Source organism: Hemibagrus wyckioides, linkage group LG03, assembly GCF_019097595.1.
Source record: "Hemibagrus wyckioides isolate EC202008001 linkage group LG03, SWU_Hwy_1.0, whole genome shotgun sequence".
Taxonomy (NCBI): domain Eukaryota; kingdom Metazoa; phylum Chordata; class Actinopteri; order Siluriformes; family Bagridae; genus Hemibagrus; species Hemibagrus wyckioides.
In genome coordinates, this window is record NC_080712.1 from 29,959,055 (window position 1) to 29,974,559 (window position 15,505).

Consider the following 15,505-nt stretch of genomic DNA (forward strand, 5'->3'; position numbering starts at 1 on the left):
ATTTGTCTTGAATTTTCAGGTAGTGTTCGAGGGTATCCGTGGCGATGGGTTTGAGGGCGACATCGCCATCGACGACGTGTCCGTTACGAAAGGGAAGTGCAAGCAGGAGAAGCTCCCTGAAACAGGTTGGTTTCATTGCTTGTAGAAATAAAGAAATCTACTTCTATGTTTTTATCATGGTTCAACCTTTTAAAGACAAAATCCAGGGTTTCTTGTGTGCTTATAATAATAACATAAGCACACATAATAACACAATTTTATAATCTGTCTATGTGAATCGTTCACCATATCTCTGTGAGATTTTACTATAGAATTTATCATGTATATACTTTTATGTATAAAACTATTGAATAACAATAAAAATCTGCGGAAAATCTGCGGTAATTTTGACAAAAAGTTGATTTGGCATTAATTTCTGCGATGGACGAGTATAAATATGCATTTAACATGGGCAGGTATTACAATTGTCGAACTATGAAGAAAATAACAAAGACTCATATTATAAAATATTACATAGTTTATATTTATCCATTTTATCTTTGAGATTTGTAGTATTTTATTTACAATAATTCATACATTTAAAAAAATAAATTATGGTTCTGTTGTTAACAAGCACAATAAAATTGTCAGTACAAGCACGTAACAGAAATAAATCATTTGCTGAATAAAAATGTATTAGATTAGATTAGATATTAAATATATAAATATATATTTAACATGGATACATCAATTAATCTTCTGACCTTCTTTTATACTTTTTTCTCAAATATTATTATTTTTGCTAACCTTTACTTGGAGAGAAAGGATAAGTTGAGGATTGTAACAAAGGTCACAGAGGATTTTGGTTTTAGTGGATTTTGGTTTCCTTGTTTTCAACGAAAAACATTTTATCAATTTCAAAAACATAAAATTAATCAGATGATCTACATTGTCGCACAGAGGCCCAGTTATCTATCCAGCACCCATCAGTCCTCTGCTTCAGTCTCATGTTATGTTTTTTAATCTATGCTGATCATGTCATAAGGCTAATTCTTTCTTATAAAACCCTTTCGATCTTGTGCTAGCAAAGCTGAAAACTGCTGTACTGATTAAGGGAGCAATAAAAATGCCTTCTTTAGGTTAGTTTAGTACAGTAGAACCTTGGCATACGAACATAATTTGTTCTGGAGGTGAGTTCTTAAGACGGAAATTTGTATTGCAAAACAAATTTTCCCATAAGAAATAATGTAAATGCAGATAATCCGTTCCAGCTGCTCAAAAATATGACCACTATTCCCAATATGAAGCGTATGTAAACTGTATGGCTGCTTACAAAGAACTGACCCAAGCCAAGCATTCCACGTCAAGGCTCCTCACAGGAAGTCGTGCCACCAAGCTTGGGCTAAAAATAGAACAGACCGCCCAACACCACCAATCTATCAACAACAGAAACGCCCAGAAAATCACCTAGCTTTTGAATGCATACTGGCAATGTTGGTGTCGTGGATTGACTCTTTCGAAACAGCTTTCACTGACTCAGCTTAAACTCACTTTGGTTGGCTTTGCTTGGCTTTCTACTGACGCAAACAAGTTTTGAACGGCTCCCTGGCTTACGCGCAACTTAGCCGGCGTTTGGTTCGGTTCGTTCGTATGCGAAAATGCTTCATATTCCAATGCAATTAGTTTTGCAAAATTTCAGTTCTGAAAGTGAAAATTTGTAAGGATTCATATGCTGAGTTTCCACTGGAGCATCAGGAGTTGTGGGAGTCTGGTCAGACTCCAAATGACCCGAAAGAAAAACCTTCCTTTCTTTTCATGCTGTTAACTAATCCCTTCATAGAACATCGCAAACTGGTTTTGACCAGAAAATAAAGATTTGGATGCCCCAGTGCACAACTAGAAACAAGGAAACTTCCAAGCAATCCTAAGTCAAATTTAGAACACTACTGTGATATTAAATATTGTATTAAATAGACCTCAGGACAAGAAAATGGAAATAGACTGAAACTTCTACTACATTTCCTACTTGGTTCCTCAAATGAACATCACAAAGCAACTGTGGAGCTGATGGGAGAGAGTGATAAGTGGCCTAAAGAGAACAAAACATCTTTATTAACAAAAGGAATTTCTTTTTCTGGGAATAATCTGAGCCCGTTTTGCTGCCAGCCAATCTGTTGCAAGCTAGAAGTGGAAGAGCTCATGCCTGGCACAGTGCTGGTGTCTCTGTGGCTTCCCTCTCCCCGGTTAGGCCTCTGTGGCACGGCGGAGGACGAGCACCAACACTCCTCCTGAGTAAATATGGGCACAGTGACAGGAAAAAAATTCTGCGCCAAAATGCTGAAAGAAAGCAGGCGACAGTCCAGAGCGCCATTGTCTCCTATTATCCTCATACAGCAACTGAGATGAAGATGATGGGAATGTTCATTAATGTGAGAAGATAAATGGGATTGCATTGATCCAGTAGACTTACCACAGATAGTTGCTGATGCTGTCTTCAGTTTTATTTCATTCTATTGACTAATTTGAAATATATATATATTGCATCTATATCTATCTATCTATCTATCTATCTATATATATATATATATATACATATATATGAAACGTACATCAATAGGAGAGTTTTGAGGTTAAATGCCAGACTCATTGATCCTTGAAGTTTGTTTGCTAACACGAGCGCTTCCATAAAGCTAGAAATCGAAATCAAACACAATTTATATGAAGTGGGATTTCTAGAAATCATTTTTATGGGTCTGTAGGTTATGTATTTTGGCTACTACTGTTGCCCACAAGAGGAGTGCAGGTGGTTGCTGGGATTTCAGTGGCGGTCTGTACATATAGCTGGCAAAGCCAAGCATCAGCTGAAAACACTGCACTGTATAAACTTTATCAACTTAATCTGAAGCACAAGCAAAATTGGCTGCTTTAATATTTCCACTATTTTTCATATTATATTATTTCATTAGCTAGCAAGTTCAGGTTGCGAAAAATAGGTAATATAACCTCGTCCTTGCTGGATTTGTTTGCATCAGGTGAGGGAGAATACACTCTAAAGAAATTCATTCAACTCATACGCTGTCATTCTATATGATGTGAAATTTCAAATCAATATACACTTTGTACCTGTGGAGTGAAGTGTTTGAACAGACTTGATACTCATTCTGTCGATATTCTTCATTGACCTTTTGCCTGCTTTTTGTCTTTACCTCTTTGGATTTTTGTAGAACTGTGATTGGTGGTGTGTTTAACCTGTTGCCTCTTACCATTGACATGAAATTGAATTAGCATAAAAATGTCACTCTGTGGTTTTTAAAGCGAAAGCAAGCAGCTGATTTGATCAGATCGGTAATGTATTCAGCCGCATTTCACTCACTGTGACTGAAAACTAAAAATAAAATAGTGGTTTTAACCACAAAACAATGAAATTGAATTTAATAATCAATGATTTCAATAATCATTTGTTTTTATTGTGCTTTGTATGCACTGGGATAAAAAAATACTCTTCATATTTAATCGAAACCAAGCCATAGAATGCAGTATTTGAGTTTTATTTTTAAAAAAGTGCAATAAAATAGAAACACTTAAATGCAATCCGGGCCAAGAAGCTGGGGAGCAATAAACTTTTGGAAAATTGGCCAAATGCATTTTTTACCATATGAGTTCTTTTTCATTGTCTGTAGTAAAGTGTGTGGACCAATCAGAGATGATAATCTAAGCCAAGTTTATTAGATGTTTTAAAGTGCCTTTCCTATCTAAAATCCACAAAGTAGTACAGGAAAGGAAAGAGAGGAAGAGATATGCAAGTCATCACTCAGTTATTAAAGTCGCAGGCTGAGGACAGACTCCAGGATCTGCTGCCTGTTATAAAATTCCACTTGAAAAATCATATTTTTGTCATTGTGTGTTTGTGTGTAGTTTTGATTTATTTATATTTTAATGTGAGGAGTTTTACTCTTAAACTGACTCTTTGCATTCTGAGGATTACAAGGTCCTCCCCCTGCACAAGCCCCTCCCCCCGTACAATCTCCTCACCCCTGTACAAGCTCCTCACCCTTTGCAGAGAAAGCGACTGCTTTATACCGTGGCTTTGCTTGTCACTGACATGGAGCACTTTTTTTGCCTTTAGTATAAAACATGAACTCAGAAATAGATAAACACTGGTGAAAGACACTCGTTAAAGAGTAGCACCTCCGCAACAAGCACAGCTACAGTGTACTATTCTTTTTATTCAGAAAGTGTGCGCTACAAGTTCCTTTATTAACTCTAAACTATAATCTTTAGTTTCCCTATGACTTCTATTCTGTTCTGATCCATTCTATTCTATTCTCTATTGTTCTGTTTTGGTCTGTTATGCTCTATTCTGTTGCATTCTATTCTGTTCCAGTCTATACTTTTCTGTTATGTTCTATTCCATTGTGTCCTGCTCTAGTATATTCCATTGTTTTTTTTTTTCCAAGTCTCACCCTTATATCTGTCTCAACCTGTTCTATTCTGTTTCATTCTGTCAAGTTCTAATCTCTTATGTTCTCTTCAGCCCTGTTCTGTTATATTCTATTCTGCTCTGTTCCCTTATGTTGTGTTCTTTTATATTAGTTTCTGGCCCTTTCTATGTTCTGTTCTGTTCTGTTCTGTTCTCTCGTCTATTCTTCTATGTTCTGTCATATTCTATTCTGTTTCAGTCTGTACTATTCTGTTATGTTCTACTCCATTGTATTCTACTGTATTCTATTTTTCTCTATTCCGTTCTGTTCTGCTCTGTTATGTTCATTCTGTCTTGTTCTAATCTATTATGTTTATCCCTGTTCAGTTATGTTCTATTCTGTTGTATTCTGTTCTATTATGTTTCATTTTGTTATGTTATCTTCTGTTGTGTTCTATCCTGCTATTATATTTGTTTCGTCTGAATCTCTATTCTATTTTATTTTATTCTGTTCTATTCTATTCTATTCTATTCTATTCTATTCTATTCTATTCTATTCTATTCTATTCCATCTTTCCATTCTCTTCTGTTCTATCTATTCTCCTATCCAAGTATTTTTATTTTCTTCTGTTTTGATTTTTGATTTCTTTTTATTTTGCCATGTCACTTCTGTCTTGTCTTTTCGGCGCTGGTGGCTATCATATCAGGAGCTGCCGATGGCTTGTGTCTATTTTCTTTTCTCTCTTAGATGAAAAATAATGGGCCACAGCAGCAGCATTGACACTGTGTGTGTGTGTGTGTGTGTGTGTGTAGGTGGGTGTGACGCTTCTGCTTTGAAGACCCATGCTGAATCTAGCACAGTGTTTACTTTATTTCATGTTGTTTCCAAAGTGCTATCTACCTGTTCTTCCTTTTGCTTTTGCCTTTTTTATGTTTTTATTTTTTGTGTGTGGAACATCTTACACCTCCATGTGACAGAAGAGAGAAAGAGAGAAAAGAGTAAATATTTCTTTCCCATATGAGGTGCCACATTGCTCTTTATTTAACTCCCAGTGGGATCAGGGCTCTTAGGCATCTTTACATTCTGCACGAGAAAATATTAAAGATCCTAATTTTGTCAACATTTTGTCACCCACAATGTTATATGTCTGTCAGACCCCCCCCTCTCTCTCACACACACACACACACACACAGACACACACACACACTATATGTCTGTCTGTCTGTTTCTTTATCTATACGCCTGTCTGCCTATCCCTGTGTCTGTTTCTCTGCCTGCCTGTCCCTCGCTCTGTCTGTCTCTCTGTCTGTGTGTCTCTCTCGCTATCTGTCTGTCTGTCTATCTTCTGCCTGCCTTTCTCTCTCTCTCTCTCTGTCTGTCTATCACTTCATCTATTTGTCTATATTTTATCCATTATCTTTATTTATTTACCTGGATTGATTTAATTCCATTAAAGGTTTCCGTCATAGTTTCGGTGTAAAATTATAATTTTACATATTGTTACACAATTATATATATTTTGGAATAGAATTTTTTGTTTAGTTTAAACTTCTTTATATTAAAAGCCACATTTGAAGTCCAACATGAAATGATTGTCATGATATGTAACTATTATTACTACAGTATGTAATTGAACGGTAAGTTTATTTCGATATCCCTCATCATATTCACGGCATTAAAAAGCTCTTCCATTACTGCCTCGCACTAGAAAAACTCGCCAACTCCTTCAAAGGTCCTTGAGGAGCGACAGACGCTTCAGTTGTACTTCAGTGAAACGGAAGAAGAAGGAACTTTATTAAAAAAGTATTGATTTACTGCCAGCCCTACAAACCCTTTTATATAACTAATATTGATCTCTTGAATAGAAAGGTCTTCTTTATGTATTAAACCGATTTTGTTGGTGGCATGCATGCATAATGTACTGCATGTTTGTGTGCATGCATGCCTGAATGAGAGAGAGAGAGAGAGAGAGAGAGAGAGAGAGAGAAAAAGATATTGTAAGGATGTCCATAGCTGGAATTAACCTTAAGCCTTGAGTTTTAGGGAAAATTGTTCATCAATACACATGAAATTGATTCTATTTTTAATCGTCCTTCTACTACAAGTTCTTGTCGATAAGGTCATAATCTCTGCTTTTAGTCTGCCCCGAGGCAAAGTTATGCGATGATGACACCAAAAAGCAACTCATAATTTCCTGTTTCTCGACTGTAGCCTCACAGAACATTTTGTAAAGCACAATTTCTCTCTCTCTTTCTCTACCTCCAAAATTAAGTTTCCACTTCCCTCTTAAAATGCAGGACTTTATCCTTTATAAAAGCCTTTTTAAAAACCTTTCGTGCAAAACCTAAAAATAGATTCCTAAATGAAAGCTGAGGGTTTTAGTGGATTAAAGTTCGATACAAAAGGGGTTAGTCCGATATCTTTGTTGTTTACTGAAAAATAAATCCCCGTTAATAGAGTAGGAAGGTAAAGGAAGTGGAAAGTAAATGGAATATAAATTGACTGAGATTGACTTGTTTAAAAAAAAAAAGCCAAAACAAATGCTTATTATGAACTTTAGTAGCTTTTATGAATATAAAGATAAGAAAAATAAGATTACTTTATTAATCAAAATAATAAAATAAAATAAAAAAAATCAATATTAACATTATTATGAGTATACAATAAACACTAGAGGGAAAAAAAGGAAGATTTGAAAAAAAAATTATTACAGATAAAAATATTAGGTTTGGGGGAAAAAATGAAATTTAGCTAAATTGCTTATGCTAAATTAAATTAAATAATTTAATTTTTAAATTAAAATTTAAATATGGTTTTAATTATTTAAATGTCAATTAAATGTGACGTAGTATTAACATGAACCGGTTACACTGAAAATCTCCTGCACTGATGCGAGCTACAGTGTAACGATAGTATTAAATTCAGACGATTAAAATTTGAGAATAGAATTAGTGCAGCGGTATTTAAAATATTACTCACTTGGAACCAACTTGCATGTTTTAATTAAGTCAATTCAGCGTGCTTTATTTTTAAAAGTGTGATCAGAGAACATAGAAAATAGAGAAGGATGCAGTATGGGAAGTGCGTGGAAAAATGTGGATTTTATAGAAAGACTAGAGATAATATGTCAGGAGTTATTCGGACAGTTCCTTGCCAGACCTCCAGAGGGTCTTGTGGTTTATTTAGGTATCGCTGCGTTATTCCCATGTGGGCGATGCCACACCCATTCCTAATGTGTTTCTGACCTGTCCCTTGTTTTCCCTTGATGTGCTGCTCTATATTTGTCTGTCTTGGTCGTCAGGGTCAGTCATTATATTTATATATGTTGATTTTGCCGGACGTTGTGTTATCCAGGTTTTTATAACACAGCCATGTTTTGTTTTGGTTATCTAAGTTTCCATGTCATAGTTATGGTTTGTTTCTGCTACGTTTAATGTAGGTCTTTGTTTTGTTAAATAAAAGCAGTACTGAATCTCTGCGTTTGGGTCTAATCTGCTACTGCTAGATCCGGGGTCAATCCCCACCATCAGAGGCATCCGTCCCTGTTCATTACATAATAATAATAAGAAGAAGAAGAAGAAGAAGAAGAAGAAGAAGAAGAAGAAGAAGAAGAAGGAGAAGAAGAAATTACAAAAGTGGATATCTGCCGCTTGGATTTACTACACAATCCTTTCCACACCAAACTTCAGTTCGTCATCCTGAAAGATTTAAACATTTAACCTCACAGGAAAGAATATAGCATGTCACTCGCTCGCTCACGTACTTTACTGTAAGTGCTCTTTTTTTATTTTTTTGACAGATTATTCATTACTTCAATACTTGAGTCCACAGCGTCTGATTCCGAACCACAATAAAATACCCTACTTCACTGAAATCTTCCAATTGCTGAGGAAATAAAAGCACAAAGCAAATCAATGTGAAGATGTAATAATCATTCTTTTGTAAAACTTTTTTTTTTTGGTTTGGAACAAAAGTGCCAAATTCTCCGTAACAGTTCATCAATTCAATTGGATTTCATTTTGAGAACGCTTTTAACAAAGGACGTTGTCATGAAGTAGGTTTGCATAAATCAGGAATTCTTGATCAAAGCAGGTGGTGAAGAAAAACTCTGAGAGGCAAGGAGGCGGGCAAACAAAAAAGTGTAAAAGTGAATTTTAGTATAATCACTGGGTTGCAGTGGTGTTGCACTGAAATGCATCTAACAGGCAAGTCTGTAAGTTATAAGAAGTTATCCAGGTTAGATTATAAAGTGAGACTTTTTGAGAAGTGCACTACGTTCTCGTTTCTCTGCACATGTGACTCATTTCCATTTTCTTCTCATCCCCAGACGTTCTTCCAGGAACAGCCCGAAGCCTTCAGCCTGTTACGCTGACCGAGCTGCTCGTTATCTCCACGTGCCTCTACGTCCTGCTCTTCTCCAGATGATGGACGATACACCTGTTCAACCCTCGCACCCGCCGCCTCCTCCCTCCCCCTGTGGCATCAACCAACACTGCCCAGATATGTTTCCTTCCCTTCTCCCTCCTTTCCTGTCTCTTTATTTTTTCCCTCCATCATTCATACTTTCCTTGCTTTTTCCTTATCACATTTTCTCCATGCTTGGCTTGCTCACCTTTGCCATATTTTCTCTCTCTCTCTCTCTCTCTCTCTCTGTCTCTCTCTCTCTCTGTCTCTCTCTCTCTTTTGAGTCTCTGTCTCTGAATTTAACACCATGTTGTCAATAGCCTGCCGTCATACCTCAAACCTTTCACTACGAATCCACGTTCTTAATGTTCATCCCATCAGTATCTATGCTTATTATTTCCACACCCCTCCTTTCCCTCTCCCTTACCCCTGCACTTTCTCTGTGTTGCTGACACACGGAAGTGTCAATTATGCTACCAAAGATGATGGCGGTTCTTCAGACGAAGAGAAAGATGGGGCAAACCTGGGGCTGCCCCCCTGAAACCTGAAACTCACCCCTTAGACTGAAAGGTGAATTCTGGCGACGAACGTAGGGTGAAGAGCGTGAAGATGAAGACGGACAAATGAAACGAGGCTCCATCTCTTGCGGTCTCTTTTGGATGAATAGAAGAGAACCTGTACAGTTACATGTATATGATATATAACTATAACTACAAACACATGGACCACGACTACCACGTATGTCTGAGACTAATCCCGACTCAGACTTTGAGAAAGTTAAACTAAAGAAGCACAACTTTATATGTTTTTTTTATCACTTTGGTTTTCCCCATGTGGTATTTTGTCCATCTACAAATTTGCTCTATGCCTTGTCCTTTATTAGAAATGATGTTTTCTGCCTTGCTGCTGAACAGAATGGTGGCACCAAAGGGTCAGAACCGCCTACCCTCGTCCCACCACCGTCCTCCACCCAGACAACGGCAACCCGTATTATCTGTACGTTAAACAACGCACTTCGAACTTTGGAACGCCGAACACAGGACAGACTAATGGACATCAGAATTGACTTAATTCCCAACTACAGGAGCAGAGATCCAGAAGGATTCCAAACACAGACTTTCCAGAAGGTCTGCATGCTCCACGGTGATCCCATAGTGGAAAGAGGATTTGTATTGCTAAGGTACACTCAAGCGTTTCAGAAAAACGCTTCGCACTTTTTGAAAGCGTGGAACGTGTCGCAAGAGGAACCCGGACTAGAGCGAGCGGCTAATTTTGGCACAAAGCAAACCCATCTTTCGACGAATACTCATTGATAAATAACGAACGCCGACATTTCATATTAAGCAATACAGCATAATAATGATTCTGCAAAGCTGAGCACACGTTTAGTGACATGGGTCATCATCATCAGTTTATGCTTCGAGCAAAATGTATCATAGGCTTATTTCGACCAACTCGTACATTTCAAAGAGTCAACTTTTACTGTGAACCGTTTCTTCTGATTTGTTGAGTCTAAGGTCCCAGGGAGTGCATCAGGGTTCTCTGTTAGGTCCCTTTGTGAATGGCATTTACTCACAATTTATTCATCAAGTGACCATGAATGCTAATTTTATGTACTTATAATAAGGAGCACAACACACACACACACACACACATAATGGAGAAACCGTGTGTGCCTCTGTAAGAGTATACACATTATGGGCGAACTGTTCATCGTAACTTTAAATGCTATGAAACAATCATCTAGAAATTTCTTTTCATTCAACCCACTGTTATTCATGTTCACATGCTCTACCATTCAAGTTCAATATGCAATGTCTAATCACTAAGCTTTTAGTGTGAGATTAGATTTCTCAAGTCATGTGATTTTTTTCCCCTCAGTCTTCAACCCTGCTTGTAAAATTTTGCTTACACTCATATTTAATCAACGCATATTTATCTTAGGACAATATACTGCTTGGATCTGCTACATTTTGGTAAAGGTGTTGACTTGCATCTCAGGTCATTTATTATTTTTAAATTAAAGTACGTAGCAAAAGCAGAAAGTTTAGATTTCATCGTTTTATGGCTTGTATGATTCCATTCATGCTAACTCATGCACTTGGCTTGATTAGCCATTTATCAGAAATGAAATGCTTCCAGAGCAGAATCACTGAAAGGGGAAATGAGAGAAAGGGAACATTACTCTCTAAAAACAAGCTGGGCTAAAAAAAAAAAGCCCCGTCCTGGATCCAGTATGGACACACCCAGCATGGGCTGCTTTAACCCAGTGAGGTTGGGTTAGTGTGTTGATTAGCATACTGGTTTGATTTGGGGTTTTTTTTGGTGGTAAAATTAACTACATTACAAAGCTAGCCAATAATGTGAGATGATGTTATAAAGAAAATGTAGCTGGAAGTAACATTAACCATTACGTAGCAGCCCAAATTGAACTGTTAATATAATTACATCAGAATTTAAGAATCGATACGAAGCCAGTCCAATTTCTTCTCTAATTTTCACCTTAAATCAAGCTAGCTAGTGTAATTGTTGTCAGAATTAGCTATCAATCCACAGCTATCAATAAAAACTATGAATAAAAAGAGTGGGGAAAAAGGTTATTGTCTCATAGGTTAATACAAGAAAGTCGTGTACAAAAGCTTACATTAAAACAGGAACAGCAGAAACTTGTTGTATACCTCAGGTTTTTTTCTCTGATGCACTGGTGTAAAATTAACCTTGAAGCACCATAACATGGCTGTTCCCTTTCAGGTCCGAACCCCTAACCCCTGACTCCAGCCTGCTCTGGATCATTATCATCCCAAATTTTGGGTCAATTTGACATTTTATCGCTTTTTAATTGACTATAATTTTCTCAACTTTGCCTATCGATGCTCATTTTACATGCATTCCAACTACTTAGAAAAAAAAAAGCTTCGAGTCTATACCAAGCATCATCTAGACATTTCATGTACCTCAGTAGATGTTAGGCTAGCACCGAGAGTTCAGATAGAATGCACATAGAATGTGGATTTAGGTGAAGGGATACATTAACGAATCCTTTGTTTATTCCTTAGATCTTATGAACGTTATCAAGGTTCAGTTTGTATTCGTTAATTAATTAATATCAATGTCATCATGATGATACAAGGGACTGTGTGCACGTGCAGTGTATACGTCACATCCCAGTGTGTTAAAATAACCGGGATGGGAATTATCATTAGGCACAATCGTAAAAGCTGAGAGGATAAGCAGCTTGGAGAGAGTGTATCTTGTCCTTGGTTCGTTGCTAATGGCACTTCTCTCTCTCTCTCTATCTCTCTCTATCTCTCTTTCGCTCTCACTCTCTCTCTTATTTTTTTCCCTCCTTTTCTGTTTTGCACTGCATTTCTTCCCCTCCGTTTGAAATGTATCTCTTTGTTATGGGAGGTCAATTTCATCACTTTGAGGTAAATGAGTCAATGAGGCTCTCAGATAAATGCACTCTCATTTGCCCTAATGGCCATTAGATGAACTATGGAGAATGAGTTTGCAAATAGACGAAAATGTACAACCTGAAAATGAGTCTAAACACAAAGAGATCGAAAAATCAGCACTGACAAACTTCCTTTTGAATGACTCGCTGGATTTCGGTCTCGCACTTCCAAGCTGGAATCGGTTTCTTATTACTAACGCACCTACTATCATCCCTGCTAACTGTAACGTTGTATGATTTCGGTTATTTTTACACACATGCAGCGTTGCAGAAGGCAGCCTGCGTCTTGGCATTGCGACTGTTGTGATCATCGATCGTGTCACGTGTCGATCCTGTGCAGATTCCATCCCTGTATGCTATTTCATGAACATACTTTCAGCATCCGTTGGTGCTTGTTTGAAATGATGACAAACATGGTATGTTTGATGCACTCACCATCCACTATATTAGGAACACATGCTGGTTAATCCATGCAGTAAATCATGCAGATGCTTCAGTTAATATTCATATCAAATGTCATGTGGTCTTTAGTTCAGTTTGGGTTTCAGCTGTTGTCTCTGATTCCTTGTTCTTTGATGACAGGAATGTAACCTGGTTTAGTCTTCAGCTGCAGTTTTTGAGATGCTTTTCTGCTCATCACGGATGTAAAGAGTGATTATTCGAGTTAGATTTCCAGAACTCTCACTGACTGGATGTTTGTGTTCTGGATGATTTTGTGCAAACTTTAAAGATTGTTGAGTGTAATGTGAAAATCCTAGGTGTTGAGCCACAGTTTCTTTGGTATGACCATCAACCCGTTCTAAAGCGAATGACCTGACTATGGATAATTGCCTGATTATGCAAATGGTCTTACTAAAGTGGATGGTGAGCGCAAACAGTGCGTACTGAAACCACTTCATTAGTATGCAATATTGGTTTAATTTCCTTACATTCATCATGTTTTGCTGTAGAGTCCTGAAAGAAAAATAAGCCACAGTGTGTCATTTACATTACACCATGAAGCAAATGAAATATTATTACGAATAGCTAAAACATGCAAAGGCCATGTCATGTCATTCAATTCATTGTTGGACTTTCAGTGCTAAAAAACACTTTCTGATCCTTACCATTGTGTCATCAAAAAAAAAAAAAAAAAAAATGGTGGAATCCTGTGGTGAAACTTCACGGTTCCTCACCCACATGAAGATGAAGCAATCACACCATGGTTGTACCATATGTCCTTATATCGAATTGGTCAGAGTGTTTGTAAGAGCCTGAGTGAGAATGTTATTTTCCTTTTCTTTTCTTTTTTTGTTATTGTCTTCTTTTTTTCCAGATGTACCGGTGCACAAGTGCAAGGAAAGCTTGTAGTGCTGGCCGTTGTATATTCTCTGTCATGTAATGAACTATTTTAGAGGCAAATATATTTGAAATATGAACCCAAATAATATAAATAAATAATCATAAAAGAGATCTTTGTCCTTTTTTTTCTCCATGGCATGCCTCAGCATCACATTCCCTTATTTATTTATCTGCTCACATTCGCTAAATATAGGTACTCATTACCACAATCAAAATCATGAATTCAAATAAATAAATAAATAAATGAAGCTGCAAACATGGAATCCCACAGCGTCACACTGCATTTGTTAATCACTGCCTAATTCACACCTCTGCTCTGACATTATTAATGCTGACTTTAGAAACAAGTTGCAAAAATGCATGCACCTAGCAGTTAGCAAAGGAAAAGCATTAGAGTAAGTGCTTACACATTTAGGAAGCAGGTTGGGGAAAATGTCTGTGATTGGTTTTCCATCTTTGCTGGAATGTGCTGTTGCTGTGAAACAAACGAAATTGGTTGGAGGCCATGGGATGGACACCAAGCATGTTATTTTTGTGTATCATTTGATGATAAACTTTAGAGTGGCATGTCACAATCGGGCCTGAACGTCAAGCCCAACTGTAGGCCATGGTGATGAATTCCACCCACCAGCCTGTATTTAGAAAGTGAGGGCCACCCGTGACCTTCCTTGTTGGCAGATGGACTGTTGATCTGAAGCTCATATGGATGTCATTTGGTCTAAATATCATCATAGGACACATACCAGGCTTAGCAAGGAACACTCTGCAAGCTCATGATCATTGGAAGCTGGGAGTGATTCACAAATTTATCTTGGTGGGATGTTCCGGTTTGAACCAGAAGGTTACCTAAGAGTTTACTGGCCACCAATGCATGTAAGACAAGCTTATCAGCAAAACATGCAAATCTGTAAGTCTTTTTTGCCAGAGTGATCATTTTAGTTTAGATTCCTTTTGATTCCAATTGTTTATTGATGATCAAAAGGTCAAGGGTTCAAGTACCAGCACCACCTAAGCTGCGGCTCTTGGGTCGTTGAGCAAGGCTCTTAACCCTGTCTGCTCGATGGGTGCTGTTTCATGACTGGCCCTGTGCTCTGACCCCAACCTCCTAAGCTGGGATATGCAAAGAAAAGAATTTTGCTGTGCTGTAATGGATATGTGTTCTTCCTAAACGGGTGTGTAAGTGTGGCCCTTAGGGACTCCAGCACAAGTGATGGATAGAGGTGCCTTGTCCATTGTAGAAAGGAGGCAATAAACCTTTGAGACCCCAGAAAAATGCCAAGCATGGTGCTGCGATGGCTGGCACATGATGACTTGATGAAGACTTTGTGTCCCTAAAGAAGTGCCAGGATCTAGGGAAGCAGGCAATACACAGGGTCTAGTGAATGATGTGAACACTATTTGTAGACCTGCTTCTACCAGGTTTGTGTACTAGGGGCTCTTGCATTCAGAAGTGTTTCCCGGACTAGGGCATAGTTCTCAGTTGTCGATTCAGCCTGAGGTACAAGTCACACTGGCTTAGAGTTTCAAATCTTGTTGTCAGTTTGGCAACATGGAGGGGACTCGCCAGGGTATTCTAAACACTTGCAAGAGCAGTAGTGGATACCAAGGTCTTGGGGCAGCAATATACAATAGGTGATGGAGTCAGGGGAGTATCAGACATGCTGTCCCCACAGGCTTCAAACTCTACCAAGGAGAATATCTTGATTTGGTGCTGGTCAAGGAGTCGCCATGTACCTTGCCAAACCTTTCCCAGAGCTAAGCTACCAATTTTAGTCAAGAAGCCACCCACCTGGATGTACGTGCCTATCTGACAGTGTCAAAATATTTTGGTGAGCTGTTATTAATATCATCAGTGGAAATGTTTTACTGCTTTAGAAGAAGATATATCTGAACAGCTTAGTCTGTA

General features: G+C 37.9%; 1 protein-coding gene across 1 annotated transcript in view; it reads left to right on the forward strand.

The window, feature by feature from the left end:
* The window catches only part of LOC131351081 (MAM domain-containing glycosylphosphatidylinositol anchor protein 1), a 200,064-nt gene extending 186,356 nt beyond the window's left edge, over nt 1-13,708 (forward strand). Inside the window, exons 17-18 of the mRNA XM_058386253.1 lie at nt 20-125; nt 8,728-13,708. Of these exons, the coding sequence (XP_058242236.1) occupies nt 20-125; nt 8,728-8,825 (204 nt within the window). The 3' untranslated portion in view covers nt 8,826-13,708. The remainder of the gene's footprint in view (nt 1-19; nt 126-8,727) is intronic.
* Nucleotides 13,709-15,505: the final 1,797 nt, after the last annotated feature.